At 43.5% G+C, this 16,914-nt stretch overlaps 1 protein-coding gene across 1 annotated transcript in view; it reads right to left on the bottom strand.

Annotated features, from left to right (window-relative positions):
* Abca13 (ATP binding cassette subfamily A member 13) overlaps positions 1-16,914 on the bottom strand; it is a 502,723-nt gene that overhangs the window by 358,034 nt on the left and 127,775 nt on the right. The window contains exons 24-27 of the mRNA XM_063273790.1: positions 11,828-12,022; positions 8,638-8,802; positions 6,925-7,102; positions 4,873-5,012 (exon numbers count right to left, since the gene is read on the bottom strand). Coding sequence (XP_063129860.1) covers positions 4,873-5,012; positions 6,925-7,102; positions 8,638-8,802; positions 11,828-12,022 — 678 coding nt within the window. The remainder of the gene's footprint in view (positions 1-4,872; positions 5,013-6,924; positions 7,103-8,637; positions 8,803-11,827; positions 12,023-16,914) is intronic.

The raw sequence follows: 16,914 nt of genomic DNA, 5'->3' as shown, positions 1-16,914 counted from the left end.
CCTAATCCGCTCTGTCTCTCTGTCTCTACACCATGATCAGTAACACTGAGAGCAGTAACCGAACTGTATACACGTGTGAATTCATGGAAAGAAAACAATGAAAAGTATTAAATAAAACACTGAGTGGGAGATCAAAAAGACCTGGGATTGAGTGCAAAAGTTACTCAACCCTAAAACTCGACTTCTTCATCTGGGAACTGAGAATGTAAACTCCTAATCTCTAAAGCACGTCTGTGGCACTGACAAGGTGCCCAGCCTGTGTAGGCCCATGGTGTAAAGTTAGAAGGAATAGTTCTTCCTCTATCTCTTCTTCCACCTCGATTCCTATCTGTACTTGGTTAAAATTATACTTGAGAACTGATAATCAGTCCAGAAATTCTATGCCTCCAAAGTCTCATTTCTCTAAAGAAACAATTTCTGACTGACTGCTCCAGTCATCAAGTTAGCATCTTGCAACTCCCCTATCACCCCTGTTCTCAGTGATGAGGATGGACCCCGTAATCTTTCTTCTTTGGCAATTGACGCAATGTTAAGCTCGCACGCTTCTTCTGATATTCCAGAGTGCAGATGCTCGGGCACCTCTCTGCCTCTGGCTGCCCTCCAGCTGTGCTTTCTTCAATGCAGCTTGAAACTCCAGTCAGAGAAGGAAGGCTACTTCCACAAGGCTGCGGTCTATTCTCTGTGAGTCTCTGCCATTACCGCAGTCTCCAGTGTTCTCTATTACTGACCAATCCTCCTACTCTTGTGCTTTTTATAATGATAATCATCCACATTAAACTTTCCCCGCTTTCTTTATCTTCTTAGTCTCTTCCTATTGCCCTAGAATATAACAAAATTGACACTATGCTCAGAAAGAAAAAAAAAACAGTGATAACTGAGAAGAAAAGATAACAAAATTCACTATGTTAACACCACTTAAGCATGCCAAGAAGAAGGTTTTAAACTTACTTCAATCATTTTAGAAGGTGACAGAGGTAAAAAAAAAAAAAAAAACAAACAGGGATCAAATTACAGGAGGTTGATGCAGGGACACTAATCTTTTGATGTCTTTTATAATGTAGGTCTCTACACTATAGTCATAAAGTGACCACAGTCTTCAGGAAGGTCCAGTTGTCAGGTATCCACGTGGCTTTTACTTTCTGGCTTCTGCTCCCAGCACAGATCCCAATATACAAAGTTCCTGGACTACAGGGAGAGCTGGAAATGGGCCATCACCCACCAACTCTCCTGTTTCTCACTGCACGCTGTCCTTGGTCTGCAGAAATATGCGCAGTCACAGGTCAGTAGGCCCACAGAAATAGGCAGGTCTAATATTTGCTTCCGTGACCTCTGAGTAAATGACTGTCAGAATAAAAAAGGCATTCTTGGTTTTCTGGCCCAGGAGGTCTCTTGTGGCCAAACACAGGAGAACATTTGGCTCAATACTAGGGAAACATTTTAATTAAGAAAGCAGTCTGAACAGCACCTCCTCCTCCTCCTTGTCCAGCTGGCCTTGAAACAAAAACCTTCATATCTCAGTGCATGACACTAATTCACAGCACAAGTCTTACTTGCTCTCATTGTGTTCTGCTGGTTCTGCAGAAGACACGGGGCAGTGGGACTGTGCCCTGTCCTGGCTTGGACAGAGGATTTGAATGATATATCTGGTGGGCATCCAGGTCTCGTTTTTCAGATGGAGGAAAAGCACTCTTGCTTTTAAGAGGAGCAGTAAGCCTGAGGCCACACATAATTTGGCAAAGGAGTGCTTAAACCCTGCCTTCCTGACCAAGAGATTGCAATTCTTGGTGCCAACCTCAGTTTCACAAATTGAATCGTAGAAAATCACCCATTTGCATGAATTTTTTCATGTAAAAATGGTAGCCTCCTGTGTTTCTACCTAATAAAATAACCAAGACCCTAAGACTAGGCAGCGCCCACAGCTGTCCATCATTGGTCAAGATCCACTCTGAAAGTTGTCATAGGTCCTGTTTGTGTTGTGCACGCTGCTTACAGTGTGCACTGATATGAACCTAGATGATACAGGTCAATCAAGAGCCATGGTTAGCACAAGACGAATGGGGCTGTTACAGCCGGAACATGGCCTGCTGTTTAACATAAGTAAAGCATTTTCACAAGTACAAGGCACTCTAAAATAATAATAAACATACAGTATACCAAGTACATAAAACAGTAGCATAATTTTCAGTATCAAGTTCAGTGCAGCCCACACAATTCTATGTCCTCTCTTTTATCCAATGCACCAGCATCATCACAAACACATGAGTAATGCGTTGTGCTGTGACTTGATGACAGCTATGTCGCCTCAGGGCAGTAGGAATTTCTCAGCTCCATTATAACCTTATAAGACGACCACCAATTGTGTGATCCATCACTGCCTGAAATACTGCAATGGGGAGAATGGCTTCCATTTATAGCTCCAATCGCTCCAATAGCAAAGATAGCATTGCAGCAAGCATCCGTCTGCTGTGTGGGACACGTGACCCTGTGCTTAAAGACCAGAACCAATTTTCATAAAACTAAATGACCATAGCGACTGCAAGAATAATTTATCCAAGGGGCAATGGCATTAATGGCTTGGCTTTATGCAAATGTAAGACAATACATGGTCTCTGGTGACATGAACTAGGTAGAACAAGACAGGGCACAGTGTGAAGACGTGTAAACAAGCAGAGGAGACATCGACTCTTATAATACCTCCACACCTCAGTCATCGGCCAAGCGAGAACCAGTGAGATCGTGTCTGATCCTTTTGAAACCCTTATTCTAAGAATATTGATGTAATGTGTATCCCCTCTCCAACCCTGTATATAAGGGTCTGGACCTTCAAATCTGCCTTTAGAATTATGCTATTTTTTTGTTTCCTCAGCTATTTGTCTTTTCTTCCATACTTCTGAAGAGGATACCACCAGTGAAAAACACAACCCAGCACATAATATGATGTAAATTATGTTAATAATGACATTCATTGCTTCACTCCTTCTTTAAAAGGGGAGCAATAATACCCTTGGCAGGGAATAGAGAGGCAAAGATTAAAACAGAGACAGAAGGAACACCCATTCAGAGCCTGCCCCACATGTGGCCCATATATATACAGCCACCCAATTAGACAAGATGGATGAAGCAAAGAAGTGCAGGCCGACAGGAGCCGGATGTAGATCTCTCCTGAGAGACACAGCCAGAATACAGCAAATACAGAGGTGAATGCCAGCAGCAAACCACTGAACTGAGAACAGGACCCCCGTTGAAGGAATCAGAGAAAGGAATGACAGAGCTTGAAGGGGCTTGAGACCCCATATGAACAACAATGCCAAGCAACTAGAGCTTCCAGGGACTAAGCCACTACCTAAAGACTATACATGGACTGACCCTGGACTCTGACCCCATAGGTAGCAATGAATATCCTAGTAAGAGCACCAGTGGAAGGGGAAGCCCTGGGTCCTGCTAAGACTGAACCCCCAGTGAACTAGACTGGTGGGGGGAGGGCGGCAATGGGGGGAGGGTTGGGAGGGGAACACCCATAAGGAAGGGGAGGGGGGAGGGGGATGTTTGCCCAGAAACCGGGAAAGGGAATAACACTCGAAATGTAAATAAGAAATACTCAAGTTAATAAAAATAATAATAATAATGACATTCATATATATTAGTATAAAATCCATAGCTTTTTTTAATTAAACTGAGATAGAGACATTTATCCATGAGTTTCCTGAACTATGGGAGACCTTAGTAAGGGTTACGTATGTAGGGCATTGCCTAGCACTGGCTTTGGCCAGAGTGCTGGTGTGAGAATCTCTTCCAAGTGTGATGGCAGAAGGACACCATTGAGCAGAGCTCCAGATGGAGCACTTACTAGAGGCCTTAGTCAAGTCTCCTGACGGCTAGCATTCCATCAAAGGAACTAAGACTTCAGCAAACATCCCTTCTAGAGGACATTTAAAAAATACTAAATTTATAAATCCCATAAAGGGAATGCTGAGGGCTGGGCAGCCATGGGCTGAGTGGCAGGTAGCAAGTGCCCAGGAGGCTTGCTGTGATGTCCTGTAGCAGTCTCAAGGGGAATAAGTCTAGTTCTCTTCAAAGGACATTGGGCCAAAAATAACTCACTGGTCCTATGACCATACCATACTTTTAAGTTACTACTAGTATTTAAAGCCTATAGTTTGTCATTCATAAATAAGATAATCTGTATTTAAAAATAAGATCCAATCATTCCCGTGTCTTTGGAAATGTGACCATGTAAGGTGCCTGCAGGCTTACAACACCCTCAGAGACAAGAAAAAGACCCCCACTCCACCCCAAGAAAATAGAGCACAGTCATTTACAAAGAAACAAGACACGCAAGTCCCCAGGAGAACACAACTTTTAGTGCAAATATTAACAGGAAGTTTTTGAGTAATGAGACTGGAGACACTGTACAATCTACTAAAAGGTGAGTGGTCAAACTACACAATGTGGGGAATCATGATCTAGGAGATCTGTCTGTAGGTGCACCATTAAATTCTCTCTTCAGTAGCAGATGCGTCAGGTGAAATGGATTAAATTTATTCCCAATGTTTTCCTGGAACTGTATCTTACCTGACCTGGAAAGGTCCTATTTATAATTGTCCTCAGGCTTTGATATTAAAGTTAGTGAGTTCGCTGCATTGGTAATTCTAAGTAGCCCTCTCTGCCTCTAAAGCTTTCTCTAAGCAAATCGTTCTGCAAATCCACACATAACATCAATAATGACAGGGTAATGTCAGGACAAAAACTGGAATTAACATTAAAAATGTTATGTAACACAATGAATATAGTAATTCCATTACATATGTAACAATTTGTCCCTGATACAGTATGTTGTATGGTTTACAAAAAATGTTACTTGTTTTAACTTACCTTTTGAATGACCTCATTAATCTCTGGAGAGTTTGGTGTATACAATATTTTTCCATGTAATACAGGTTTTAGGAAAGACCATACCAGGGCACCATTTGGGGACTGTAGAATTTCCTGATAAAGCTTCAAACAAAAGGGTGCTGTCACAATGAAAAGAGGAAGGAAGCTATTAGATGACCTCAGTTGACAAAGAATGTCCAGTTAATGTTGAAACTGACCTACAGTTCCACTATGCCTTAATTTTCAATGAAATGACTCATATATAGTTTCATGGCATATCTCTGACTGTACTCATTTTCATGTCCCTGTCCCCCAAGAAACAGCAAGATCCCACCTTCCAGGCTGTTGTTTCTATAATGATGGCTCAGACACTTAAAAAGGACATTGGGGGTTATTTTCAATGTGGTTTTAATGAAGAAAATTCTTATTTCAATAATCATAAGGTTGAGAATAGGAAGGTCTTTTTCTTATGTAGTCAACTTGTCAAGTTGCTCCTGAATTCTCTCTGATAATCCTTATAAAAGTATCACAATCCCTACCTTTAGTATATTAAATCATACTATGTTGGCTCAAACAATTCCTCATGGTGGCTCCTGTTGTAAAGCTAATTCATTTCAATAGCAAGTCTACTTAAGTTGTCTAAACCTATAGGCAATTCATCACTCTAATGACTGGTAATTAATTATTACAACATTTATAAATTATAATAATGGCATCAGTACAACCCATTCTTCCTAGCCAAAAAAGTGGTAAGCCTTGAAACAGCCTTGAAAAAGCACTGTTATATTGACCTTAGGTCATGATTGACATGGGTGTGTGTTTGATGAGTACTGTTTTGGTTATTGTATTAATTTTATATTTCCAAATATCATGAACATAAAAATACTTTTATCAAAAATACAAAAAAGTGGTAAAAATATCCCCTAAAATAATTTAACCATGTAACTACAAATTAATCCTTAAATCATTGACTGTAGAGGTTATTCTAGTTTAATAACTTGCTCTTTAAATTATAAGCTTAATAGAGATGAGGGACAGGTTTTATGTTAGGAATCATCATGATATGCGTAAAGCAAGAAACTCAAATCCAAGAGTCATCAGTGATATGTGAGCTGAAAAAATTCTGTTAAGTAATTTAGTGTTCTATGAGCTTCTGAAATGTCCTCTGAAAAGTGAGGCTTTTGCATCGTTGTCTAATGGTTTCTGTGAAAACCATTTAGAAAAGAATGCAGAAAAATGATCAAAAAAGATTGCCCCTCAGTGTTAAACCAACTGACTAGACAGATGGATAGATGAGATGATGAATGGGTGGGTGAGTGGATGGATGGGTGGGTGGATGGATGGGTGGGTGGATGGATGGATGGATGGATGGATGGATGGATGGATGGATGGATGGGTGAGTGGATGGATGGATGGATGGATGGATGGATGGATGGATGGATGGATGGGTAGGTGGATGGATGGGTGGATGGATGGATGGATGGATGGGTGGGTGGATGGATGGATGGGTGGATGGATAGATGAATGGATAAATGGATGGATGATGTATGGATGAATGGGTGGATACATGGATGGATGGATGGGTTGAGAGGGTATATGGATAAGGAAGGATAATCAGTAAAGATTCCCAAATGAAAAACCAAAAGAAATAAGCATTAGAGAAAATAGAAACAAAATTTATTAAAATTAAATAACTCTAATATATGTCTTCACTAGCAAATGACCCTAATGTTTGACAGCTATACAAAGTATTCAGCAGCTATGGAATACGCTGGCCTACTGCCAAATGATGTCTAACACTGTTATCAACATCGTTTACCTGAGAGTACCCAAGGGCTGGGGTTTCAGGTGAGGCAAATCTTTTAGACTCAGTTTTTTAAGCCATGGCTGAGATTAGCCTGTGATGAAGAGTCCTGGGAGTAATCAGTGAGTACTTAAAATTCAATGCCATCATGTGCCACCAGAGGTCAGCCCAGGAAGAACACCTTACCACGCAGGCCCAGTTAGTACAGTACAAACCAACCTACATAACGCAGGTGGCTCTCGTCTTACTTGAGTCCTGAGGAATGTTGAACTTCTCTTTGTCATCTTCCAAGAGCTCATTAACTCTGGGTAAATTAATGAACATGTTAGAATTGCTGAGAAAAGACTCTTGGTCCTTACAGAGAAGCTTCATCACAGATTGGAAAGAGCTGAAAGCTGAACTTCTGGCTGGTCCATTCGTTGAAACCTGAGCATAAGAAAAGCAACTTTCAGGCAAGCAGTTGTTGCATTTCCCTTCAGTCCCAGCACTCAGGAGACAAAGGCAGGTGGATCTCTGAGTCTGAGGTCACCTGGTCTACAGAGTGAGTTCCAGGACAGCCAGGATTCACAGGGAAAGTCTGCCTCAAAAGAACAAAAAGGACCACCCCCCCAGAACAGGAAAGAAACAAAACAAAACAAAACTTCCAGTTATACATGACTTCAAACTGTTTTCTCAGACCTCTGGGAGTGGAGTTTCATCTTTGACTGAATATACAAGAAAAAAATTAAATAGACTCTGCTTGGATCTGTCCTGTTCCTGAGAAACCACAGAAATCACAATGATTTTTTTTTCTAGGAAATTGTGTGGTAGAAGAGGAAAAGCACACATTCACACTCACTTATTCACACTCATTCAGACACTCACGTTCACACATACTTTCACACACCCACTCATGCATACTCACACACTCAAACACATTCACACTCAGATTTGTATACTCACACATTCATAGATACACATATATTCACATACACCCAAACACATTCACACAAACACATGTTCACATACATTCAGGCATACTCACATTCATACACACTCGTGTATAAATTCACACTCAGATTCACCTACACTCACAAACATTTATATATATTTTTTCACACAATCACATCTACACATTCACACATATACCCAGATATTCTCTCTCTCTCTCTCTCTCTCTCTCTCTCTCTCTCTCTCTCTCTCACACACACACACACACACACACACACACGTACTCGCACATACAAACACAGAGTCATAAGCCCTCATACACATTCACCTCCTGATCTGTCTAGTAATAATTCATCAAATAACATGACTATCTCAAATAATGTAATAGTCAACATGTGTTCATACTGCTATGTTAATACTGATTCTTGACAGCTACCCAAATTATCCATCCACTGATGAGTACATGAAAATACTGTTTGGAAGAATTCTGGGTGCATCATTACCTGGGCTCTCCTACACCTCTGATTCACCTCACCCATCCCTGGTTGGTTGCTTCCCAGGTAGAAGGACTTCAAGCAAAAGCTAATACCAAACCACTAACCTAATTCAAGTCTGTGTTTGCATTAGAAGAAAATGATCTGTAATTTGTAAGCCAATTATTTATATGTAAATAAATGTTCTAAGGTTCTTGAAAGCAATTTGCTCTCAGAATTAAGTTAAACAAGCCCTTGAAATCTTATCTGCGCTAATAATTGACTTCGAAGATTTCCACTTTGTAGGCAAAGCGTGAGCCATTTCAGTTTCTTCATTGGAGGGACATAGATCAACAGCACTTTTCATGAAGGTTCTAGGGCAATGTCAGGCCCTACTGCCATGCTGTGTGACTCAGAGTCATTCAAAAGTGTCCTTGTCCACATACAGTGTGGTCCTATAAAATCATACATATTGGAAGAGAAACAGAAGGAAAAGAGAACAAACAGAAAAGGGAAAAGGTGAAAACATTTCCCCCGTTGTGCAGAGATCAAACACACCTGTTGGAAGTCTGACATGCCCAGCAAGGTGGTGATTTTAAATGTGTGAAGAAACTCAGGGAGGTACTCAAGAGTGTGCCGGGCTCGGGCCACGATAGAGCTGAGGCTCGCAATGACATCCAAAAGAGACTTCAGCAAGCCATTTGCTTCAGAGGGTATCAGAGTCTTACAGAACAGGAAAAGAAGAGAGAGAAAAAAACAACAGAATAATCAATACTATTTCTATTCTCACAAGCATCTCTTGAGCAGTGAAAACTTGTTCTCTTGATTTTATTCTCTCTTGAACCTCAAAGGCATATTCGTTACACTCTCTAAAAACTCTGTGTTGGGGGTAGATGTAACTGTATTTTGTAGAGCACATTAAATTATAGCAGTATTGGAAAATTGTAAACCAGCAACGACTTGTTAGAATTTGAAATCGCTTTCCAAATATTCCTTCATATTTTTTAGATGACTAAGGTAGATTTTTGAGAAGAGGCTCAAAATAAAAGTGTTTTATGTGACTTGCACACATACCCAATACAGTGCTCCTAGCACCCTGGAGTGGCGCATGAGCAAATGGAGACCCAGAGAGATGAAAGATTTCCTAGAGTCTACCAGTGAGAAAAGCTCAGGGCTGCAAACTAGACCAGCAAAAATGTCCTTCGAAACCCCCTACTGCTCAGGTCCTCTGACACACAACAAATTTCGATTCTTTACTTTATAAAGTAATTACAGGATGTAAGTTACAGGAATTGGGATTCTTTTTGGCCTTGATCATTCACGTACAAAATGCAGACAGAACAGCATCTGCAGTATTGGTTATGCTGGGAGTCCTTTATGGCTGACTGAGAGAACTTAGCAGGCAGTCCCCTGCCCACAGGTGGGAAACACCAGAGGGCTTCCCCTCCCTCCACAGGTCATCTGCATCCGGCTTTTCAGTTCTCCAGACTGGGCCAAGGAGTTCAATAACCGCCACTTTTCAATTTTGTTCTCTGGGGTTCTGCCAGCTCGACAGTTCATATTTCCTGCCGTGTTCCGATAATGATCATCTACTCGGCATGCCAAGAGAGTAGAGTCCTCAGGAACAGGAGAGAGGGTGTGGTTTTTGTCAGTGCCCCACTCCCCTTTCTACTACAGCTATCATCTACAAGGGACCCCTCAAGGACCCTGGTTTGCAGTAGGAAGTGACTGCGATTCCAGCATGGGTGACATTAACCCAGCAAAGCTTACTTCATCAAAGGCATCTGGGGCTGTCAGCAAGAGAGACAGAAAGTCCTGGTAAACTGGGGCTGCCCTGAAATATCAGCAGTGACGCATGTGCATGTCCAAGTACTGATTTGTCCATTAGAAACCTGGAGAGGCCTGGAGTATGGCTGGAGCAAACACTAATAGACTTGTAGCTATGTCCTCCAAGGTCCAAGGTAAAGTTGGAAGCGTGGGCTATAATGCCCCAGGCTAAGCTCCTTGGAATGTCAACTGGGAGTGTCAACTTTACCAAGACAGAGAACCTATAAAATAGGGAGGAAATATCAAAATATTCCTCAAGACTTTAAAGTACACTTGTTTTAAAATTAGTATTGGTTCTTACAGACTGCGTGTATATGGATGTGCGGCTGTAGGGGTGTGGGTGTGGGCAAGTAGATGAACATTCGCTGGCAGTTTTCTGGTCTTACCAGGGGAAGGAGACCATGAAAACTGGGAAGGCGAATTTATTTTTTTTCTAACCCAAGACTGTTCTTTTGAACATGGAATACTTGTTGGGCCTTTGTGGTGGCAATATGTGCCACAACTCCCCAGAAGGAAATGATTGAACTCTGAGGAAGACATGGGCGAGAGCAGGGAGAGAGGGGTGATGGGAATTTATGTAAAGGTTCATGCGTGGAGATGAGGAAAATCTTCTAGAAAGGGTGGCTGAGAACTGGTGCTGGGGAGGGGCCTGAGAGGGTTCTATCAACTTCCCAGCTGTAGTTCTCTGAGGAGTGCACTCTCAGGTTCTTTCAGAACTGTACTTTGTGCTATAGGTCATACACAGGAACTGGCATACACAGGAACGTGGAGCTGCTGCCTTGCCTGCCCCTCTTCACCTTCCCAAAGCTACACTGGTAGAGCTGGATGCACTCAACCCAGAAGATGAATATCACAAATCTAGGGGATGGAAAAGATGAGAGCTATAACAAGGGAGGCACAACTCCTTCCTTGACAGCAGATGGATGAACTAGGCTCAATCCTGCTTCCTTGCATATCCAGGATGCTGTGTATTAGTAAGTAGAAAAATCTGACTACAGGAACTGGAAGTATTTCTTTCTTGTGACCTCCTCCTCACTACCATGTTGTGTTCAACATCTCAATGGCCCTGACTCTACGGATACTATAAGGTCTTCTAGCCTTCCCCTTATTTGACAAGATTTAATTGAGAAGCCCATCTCCAGAGTCAGTCAACAGGTGACCCGCCCTCAAGTGACTGAGGCTGAAACAGAATTCCTCATTGCTGGTCGATGAAGCAGCTAGTATCTAAGGTCATCCCTAGATCTAAACAACCTGGAGGCCAAAATTACTTTTATGTCTCTATAGTATACAGGTACAGATATTTTTCTTGCCAGTACCCAAAGGGAATGCAGTGTTCATAGAGCATTTGCTAGCTTGTTGGTATTATACAGGATGAAGACAAGTTAAAGGATATAGAAAATGTGCTGGTTGGTTCTCGTCAACCTGACACAAACCTAGACATACCTGGGAAGAAGAACCAACATTGACAATCAATGCTCTATCAGATTAGCTTGTAGGCAAGTCTTGGGAGCATTTTCTTAAATGGTGATTGACATGGCAGGACCTAGCTTACTGTGGGCAGTGCTACTTCTGGGCTAGTGGTTCTGGTTACTCTACGTATAAAGCTGTGGGGAGCAAGCCAGTAAACAGTACTCCTCAATGGTTTCTGCTTCAGTTCCTCCCTTGACTTTCTTCAGTGACAGATTATGATATGACAGTGTAAGGTGAAATTAACCCTGCGTTCCCTAAGTTGCTTCTGGTCATGGCACTGACCACAGCAACAGAACCTAACCAAGGTGGAAGATTATACCTACGTTCTATACCTCATACTCTTTCATTCAAGGCATCAAGCTCCCTTGGATTTAGAGTCTGAGGATGCTGACAGCTGCCAGTTTGTAGTTAACAGTTCCCCTGCAGTGCCCCCAATGGGCACAGTCCTTACTTTGTAAATGAGGCTCCTTAGATTCAGGTTCTGGCCCATCATCACGAGCAGAGAGAAGACTTGAGACCCAGGCAGGCTGCAGAGTTCCCTTGTGGCAAACCAGGATTTTTCAGTCTCAGGAAACGTTAGCAGAAGATGAAGAATTTCTTCGTCACATTTTCCAGACAAAGCTATTGTGAGGACACTGGAGAGAACCTGTTGTGAAGCACGTGGATCAGTCAGAAGCAAACCCAGTGCAGTATGCGCTACAGCTCCCTAGACTCCTCTTTCTCAAGAAAAACAAACACCTGGAAATTCTGCCAACGACTCGCTCAGAAACACAGTGCCTCTATGAGACTCCCATGACTGTAACAAAATGCCTCAGGTTGAACACCCATGATGAAGAAAGGTTTATTGGGCCTCATGGTTACAGTGGCTTTGTTCCACAGTGCACCAGCCTGTTGTGGAGCACAGCAACTTGGTGGATGCTCATGGTGGAACCACGCGGATCACCTCATGGGGCTCAGGAAACAAGGGGGAAGAAAGCTAGGCCGAGGGTTGCAGTTTTCCCCTTTAAAGATACCAAACTCACAGTCCCTATGACCTAACTTCCTCCCACTAGGAGCCACTTCCTGACAGGACCAAATATTTACAACCTGGGCCTCTGAGGGATAAGCCATATCCAGACCACAGCTGGGTCCGATTCCGTGTCTTAGTTTGAGCATTTTGAAAGGAAATGTTTTCGAGTTTGCAAGTCATTCTCTGTCTGCCTGGCTTCTCTTTGTTTGAGCCCTCTGGCCACAGCTCATGTAGATTGTTTCCTCCCTCCCTCTGCTGTGTCCTTGGAGCACCCCTCACCCCTCACCTACTCTGCCCATGCCCCAAAGGTTGCCCTAAGGTCCCCTGTTCCACAGCACTTGGGACTTGTCTGCAGATGCTGTTTCACTCCCCTTTGCCTTCAGTCTGCCAGATCCCTCACTTTTCACTGTTAACATGTAGGAAACTAGTAATTTTAAAGCAATTTTTGCCTCCCTTACTTCTAGATTTTAAAAGGTCATTTCCTTAAAAAAAAAAAAACCATAAAAGCATATAAACTCAGAAGGAGGCTCGGAAGGCAGACTCTGTCTATTCATACAGCACGGGTGTTCCAGGGCACATTCAAGGACTTGGGTGGCTCTTCACTGGGGCTCATCTTTCAGTTTCTGACCTTGTAAAAAAATTTGCAAAGAATATAAAACACGGGGAATCAGATATCGTACTACATGTTTACAGCCACCACGGGTGGGATCACTGTGAACTGCCCTAGCTAACTGGGGCCTGTTGTGTGAATCCAATAAGAGATATAGTGTCAAATTAGAAGGCCTGCTGTCGAAGAGGGCTCACGGGGTGCTTCCGTGCCCTCTGTAGTCAATAAGGGACAAGACAGTGTATCAGTCGGGGATCCGCAGAGATACTAAAAATAGGAGACAGACAGATCTACAACTTCATCTACAAACTAAGGAAAACATGGATTTAGGCGCCGAAGAAATGGCTAGCCAGATAAAGCGCGGGCTGTGAAAAGAAGAATAGAATTTGGATCCCCAGCATCTCCAAAACGTAACCACTGCAGCCTATCTTTAACCCCAGCACTGGGGAGCTGGACATAAGAGATTCCGTGGAGCGAGCTGGTTAGCCAGACTAAGGGAATAAGCAAGCTATGGGTTCAAGTGAGAGATGCTACCTCAGTATAGAAGATAGAGAATAATGCCAGTGTTACCTTCTGGCCCCAGTGAAAACACACACACACACACACACACACACACACACACACACACGCGCGCACGCGCGCACACACGCACTCACTCACTCGCTCACGCATGCACACATGCACGCACGCAAACGCACGCACGCACGCACACACGCACGCACTCACACATGTACTCATGCACACACGCACGCACACGCGCACGTGCACGCACACATGCATTCACACCTGCAAACACTCAAGAAGAAAAACAAAAAGAAAGCAGAGACTTAAGACTCGGGTATCGTGGGGATTTGCTAGAACAATCTATGTAGTAACTAGAGGTTGGGACCCCAAAGATGAAGTCCTGCTGCAGCTCCAGTTTAGAGGCCACAGAAATCTCCACTCCCTCTTCTTCAGAAGACCTCAGCAGTTTTTCTCTTAAGGTCTGGGATGACTTAGATAAAGCCTGACACCTCAAGGGGAGAGACCCACCTTAAACGAAATCTAATTATCAAATACTATTCTCATCTTAGAAAACAAAAACAGAAAACAAACAAAAACATCCTACCACCCCGACGAGGGCTTTTAGAAAAATGCCACCTTCACATGTAACTAGACAGAAGGCTTTTATGCATGGTGGCGGGACTGACACATTCCCTTATACCTGTCTACTGATGTGTTCTGGAAGCTTCCAGAGATCCCTAAGCGTGTATTGTGGGCACTAACGTGCCTTTCATTGCTGCATTAACTCAGTTCTGTAAAAATGGCTTCAGGATAGAACTTGGCTGGGAAGGGGAGGTCACCCAAACACATCATCAATGCCAAAGCAGCTGCTCCCCACTCTGGGTGGGCAGGAGCCCACGCTGGCCCCGTAAAAAACCCCAACGTTTGTTGAGAGCCTCTGTCCCCACCTCTCTCCAATGTGTCACTCAATGGTGCCAGCTCTTCAAACTTAAGATCATTTTTTTTAGAATTTGTTTGAGGGTAAAGCTGTTTGTCTTGAAACTTTTGGCACCTCTCCTAACAAAAGCAGATCCCACAGAGAGACTCCCACCACCACCCAGGAGAATCATCTGCTTTGTTGACATCCCTTTCTGTGGTTTTCCATTTTTGCTATTTATCTTTTTTTTTTAATCACTATGTCTCTTTTTCTCATTGGAAAGATGCCTGAAACAAGTAGCACAAGGAAGGGAAGTAAAGCTAAGGAAACACTGTTGCTCCGTTAGAAACACAAATTGTTTCCATTCGGAGCACTGCAGGTAACTCAGACTTTGCTTTGGTCCACACCAAAGATACTGCGTTTCTCCTGTGTTTCCCATGTGTCCATGTTTGACTTGGAAATCTGCAGGGAGACCAAGGACCTGGGGAGGTGTTTCCCCACCCTTGACATACAGATGCAGTCACAAGGACAGCTATTTGATTTAAAACTAGTGCTAATGCCCATGAGAGGCCCTTACGGTCCTCAGCAAGAGCCTCCATGGGGCGGGTTGGGAGCGGGGTGTCGGAAGAGTTTGCACATGGAGTGCACAGGTCTAAGACCTGGGGGAAGGGCGTGTATTGAACAGCTTGAACATGGAGCCATGAATCAGGGGTGGGGCTGAGGCTGTGGTTCCACCATTACCTAGTTAATAATTTTACACATTGAGGTAGAAATAAAATGCGAGCAGGGTGGGAGGACCTCTGCTCAATCTTTGTGTGAGCAGCAAGGACACACTGATAGCACTGCAGTCACTGTGGGACTAGGAGAACAGTGAGTGCTGATTTGAGGTCTGAACAATAAGAAAGCAAAATCAGGTTAAATAGGGAAAACTGATCCTGCAGACTTTTGTGAGCATTGCTCTGCTCTGGGGCTGGGGCCGAGCTCAGACCGACTGACATGATAAAGAGACAAATAGAAGAGGAGAGTGGGAGAGAAGAGCAGAGGGCCATAGGATCTATCTCAGACTGAGCCCCAGGCTGAAGTCAGTGGTAAAGCCAATGTTAGAGGGATCTGATCCAAGCTTGCACTGGATGACTTGAGAGATACTGGATTTCCATCTAAAAAGCCCCATGTAAAAGTTTCCATGTCTTCACAATAGGAATAGGATGACGCAATACCTCTAGGAATTGCAGATGGGAGGCCCTGAAAGGCAGGGCATAGGTATGCAAATGTTTAGTAATGTTCCTTAGGGCGTTTGCAATGGTCAGCCAAAATGCACTTTTTACTGGGTACTTCAAGAAAAAATGAGAATAGAAGTTGGATAGGATCATTAATTGGAAAGGATATTTATGTTTAAGACAGTCAGGGGAGGTGGGGCATGAAGACAGAGAAGGAGGAGAGGGGAGAAAAAGGTGGAAGCTAATCAATTTGTTCTGTGTTTTCATCTTCCTGAAGAGAACCATCTCACAGTGGAAAGGCATCACTGTGCTCTGGGTCCACTGGGGCAGGCTCCCGCAGGCTGGAATGAGGAGATACTCCCCAGGAGAAGACAGAGGTGGATGAAATCCAAAGCAAGAGGGGTAAGCTAGAAGAGCGTCAGGATCCAACATATCCTGAAGTCTAAGATGTTGGGTTTTGATGAGGTGATGTTATGTTCAAGAAAGGAGTCAGGAGGAGAGGAACTGCCCATGTCAACCCTGTCAGGGAAGACAGCCAGGCCCATGCTTCCTTCGGCATTTCTGTATCTCGAGTGCTACCTGAAGTAGCATCACAACATGCTCAGTATTTCAGCTCCATCCCCAGTGTCTCCTGTTCAAGCATGCTTCCTGTGACCGTCCCCATCACTTCCTGACTGTCCCCATCACTTCCTATAACCATCACCATCCCTTCCTGTGACCGTCCCCATCACTGTGCTACGTGTGCACCTCAGGACTTCTTATTAGCTTCTCCACACTGTCAGCATTGCATACTTGATGAGATGTCCTCGCTGAAGGTTGGCTGTGGATAGCAATGCCTTTGACGCCCAGCATCTAAGAACTAAGAAAGACATCGAGTGGACAGCAGGAAGAGCAAGCAAAGGTTTCTGCGACTTCCCATGGAACCCAGCCCTGCGAAATATATCTTAAAGGTCACCGGGGATGAGTTCAGTGTGACAAATTGGTAAACTGAGACTATGGGAAAGAAAACCATGCACTCATTGATAAGTGGATATTAGCCCAAAAGCTCGAATTACCCAAGATGCGATCCACAGACCACAGGAAGCTCAAGAAGAAGGATGACCAAAATGCGGATGCTCTCACTCCTTGAAAGGGGGAAAAATATCCATAGGAGGAGATATGGAAGCAAAATGTAGAGCAGTGACTCAAGGAATGGCCATTCAGAGCCTGCCCCACATGTGGTCCATACACACACATACACACACACATACACACACACACACATACACATACACACACACACACA

Source organism: Rattus norvegicus, chromosome 14 (assembly GCF_036323735.1).
Source record: "Rattus norvegicus strain BN/NHsdMcwi chromosome 14, GRCr8, whole genome shotgun sequence".
NCBI classification, from domain to species: Eukaryota; Metazoa; Chordata; class Mammalia; order Rodentia; family Muridae; genus Rattus; species Rattus norvegicus.
This window is presented reverse-complemented; position numbering and strand designations above follow the sequence as displayed.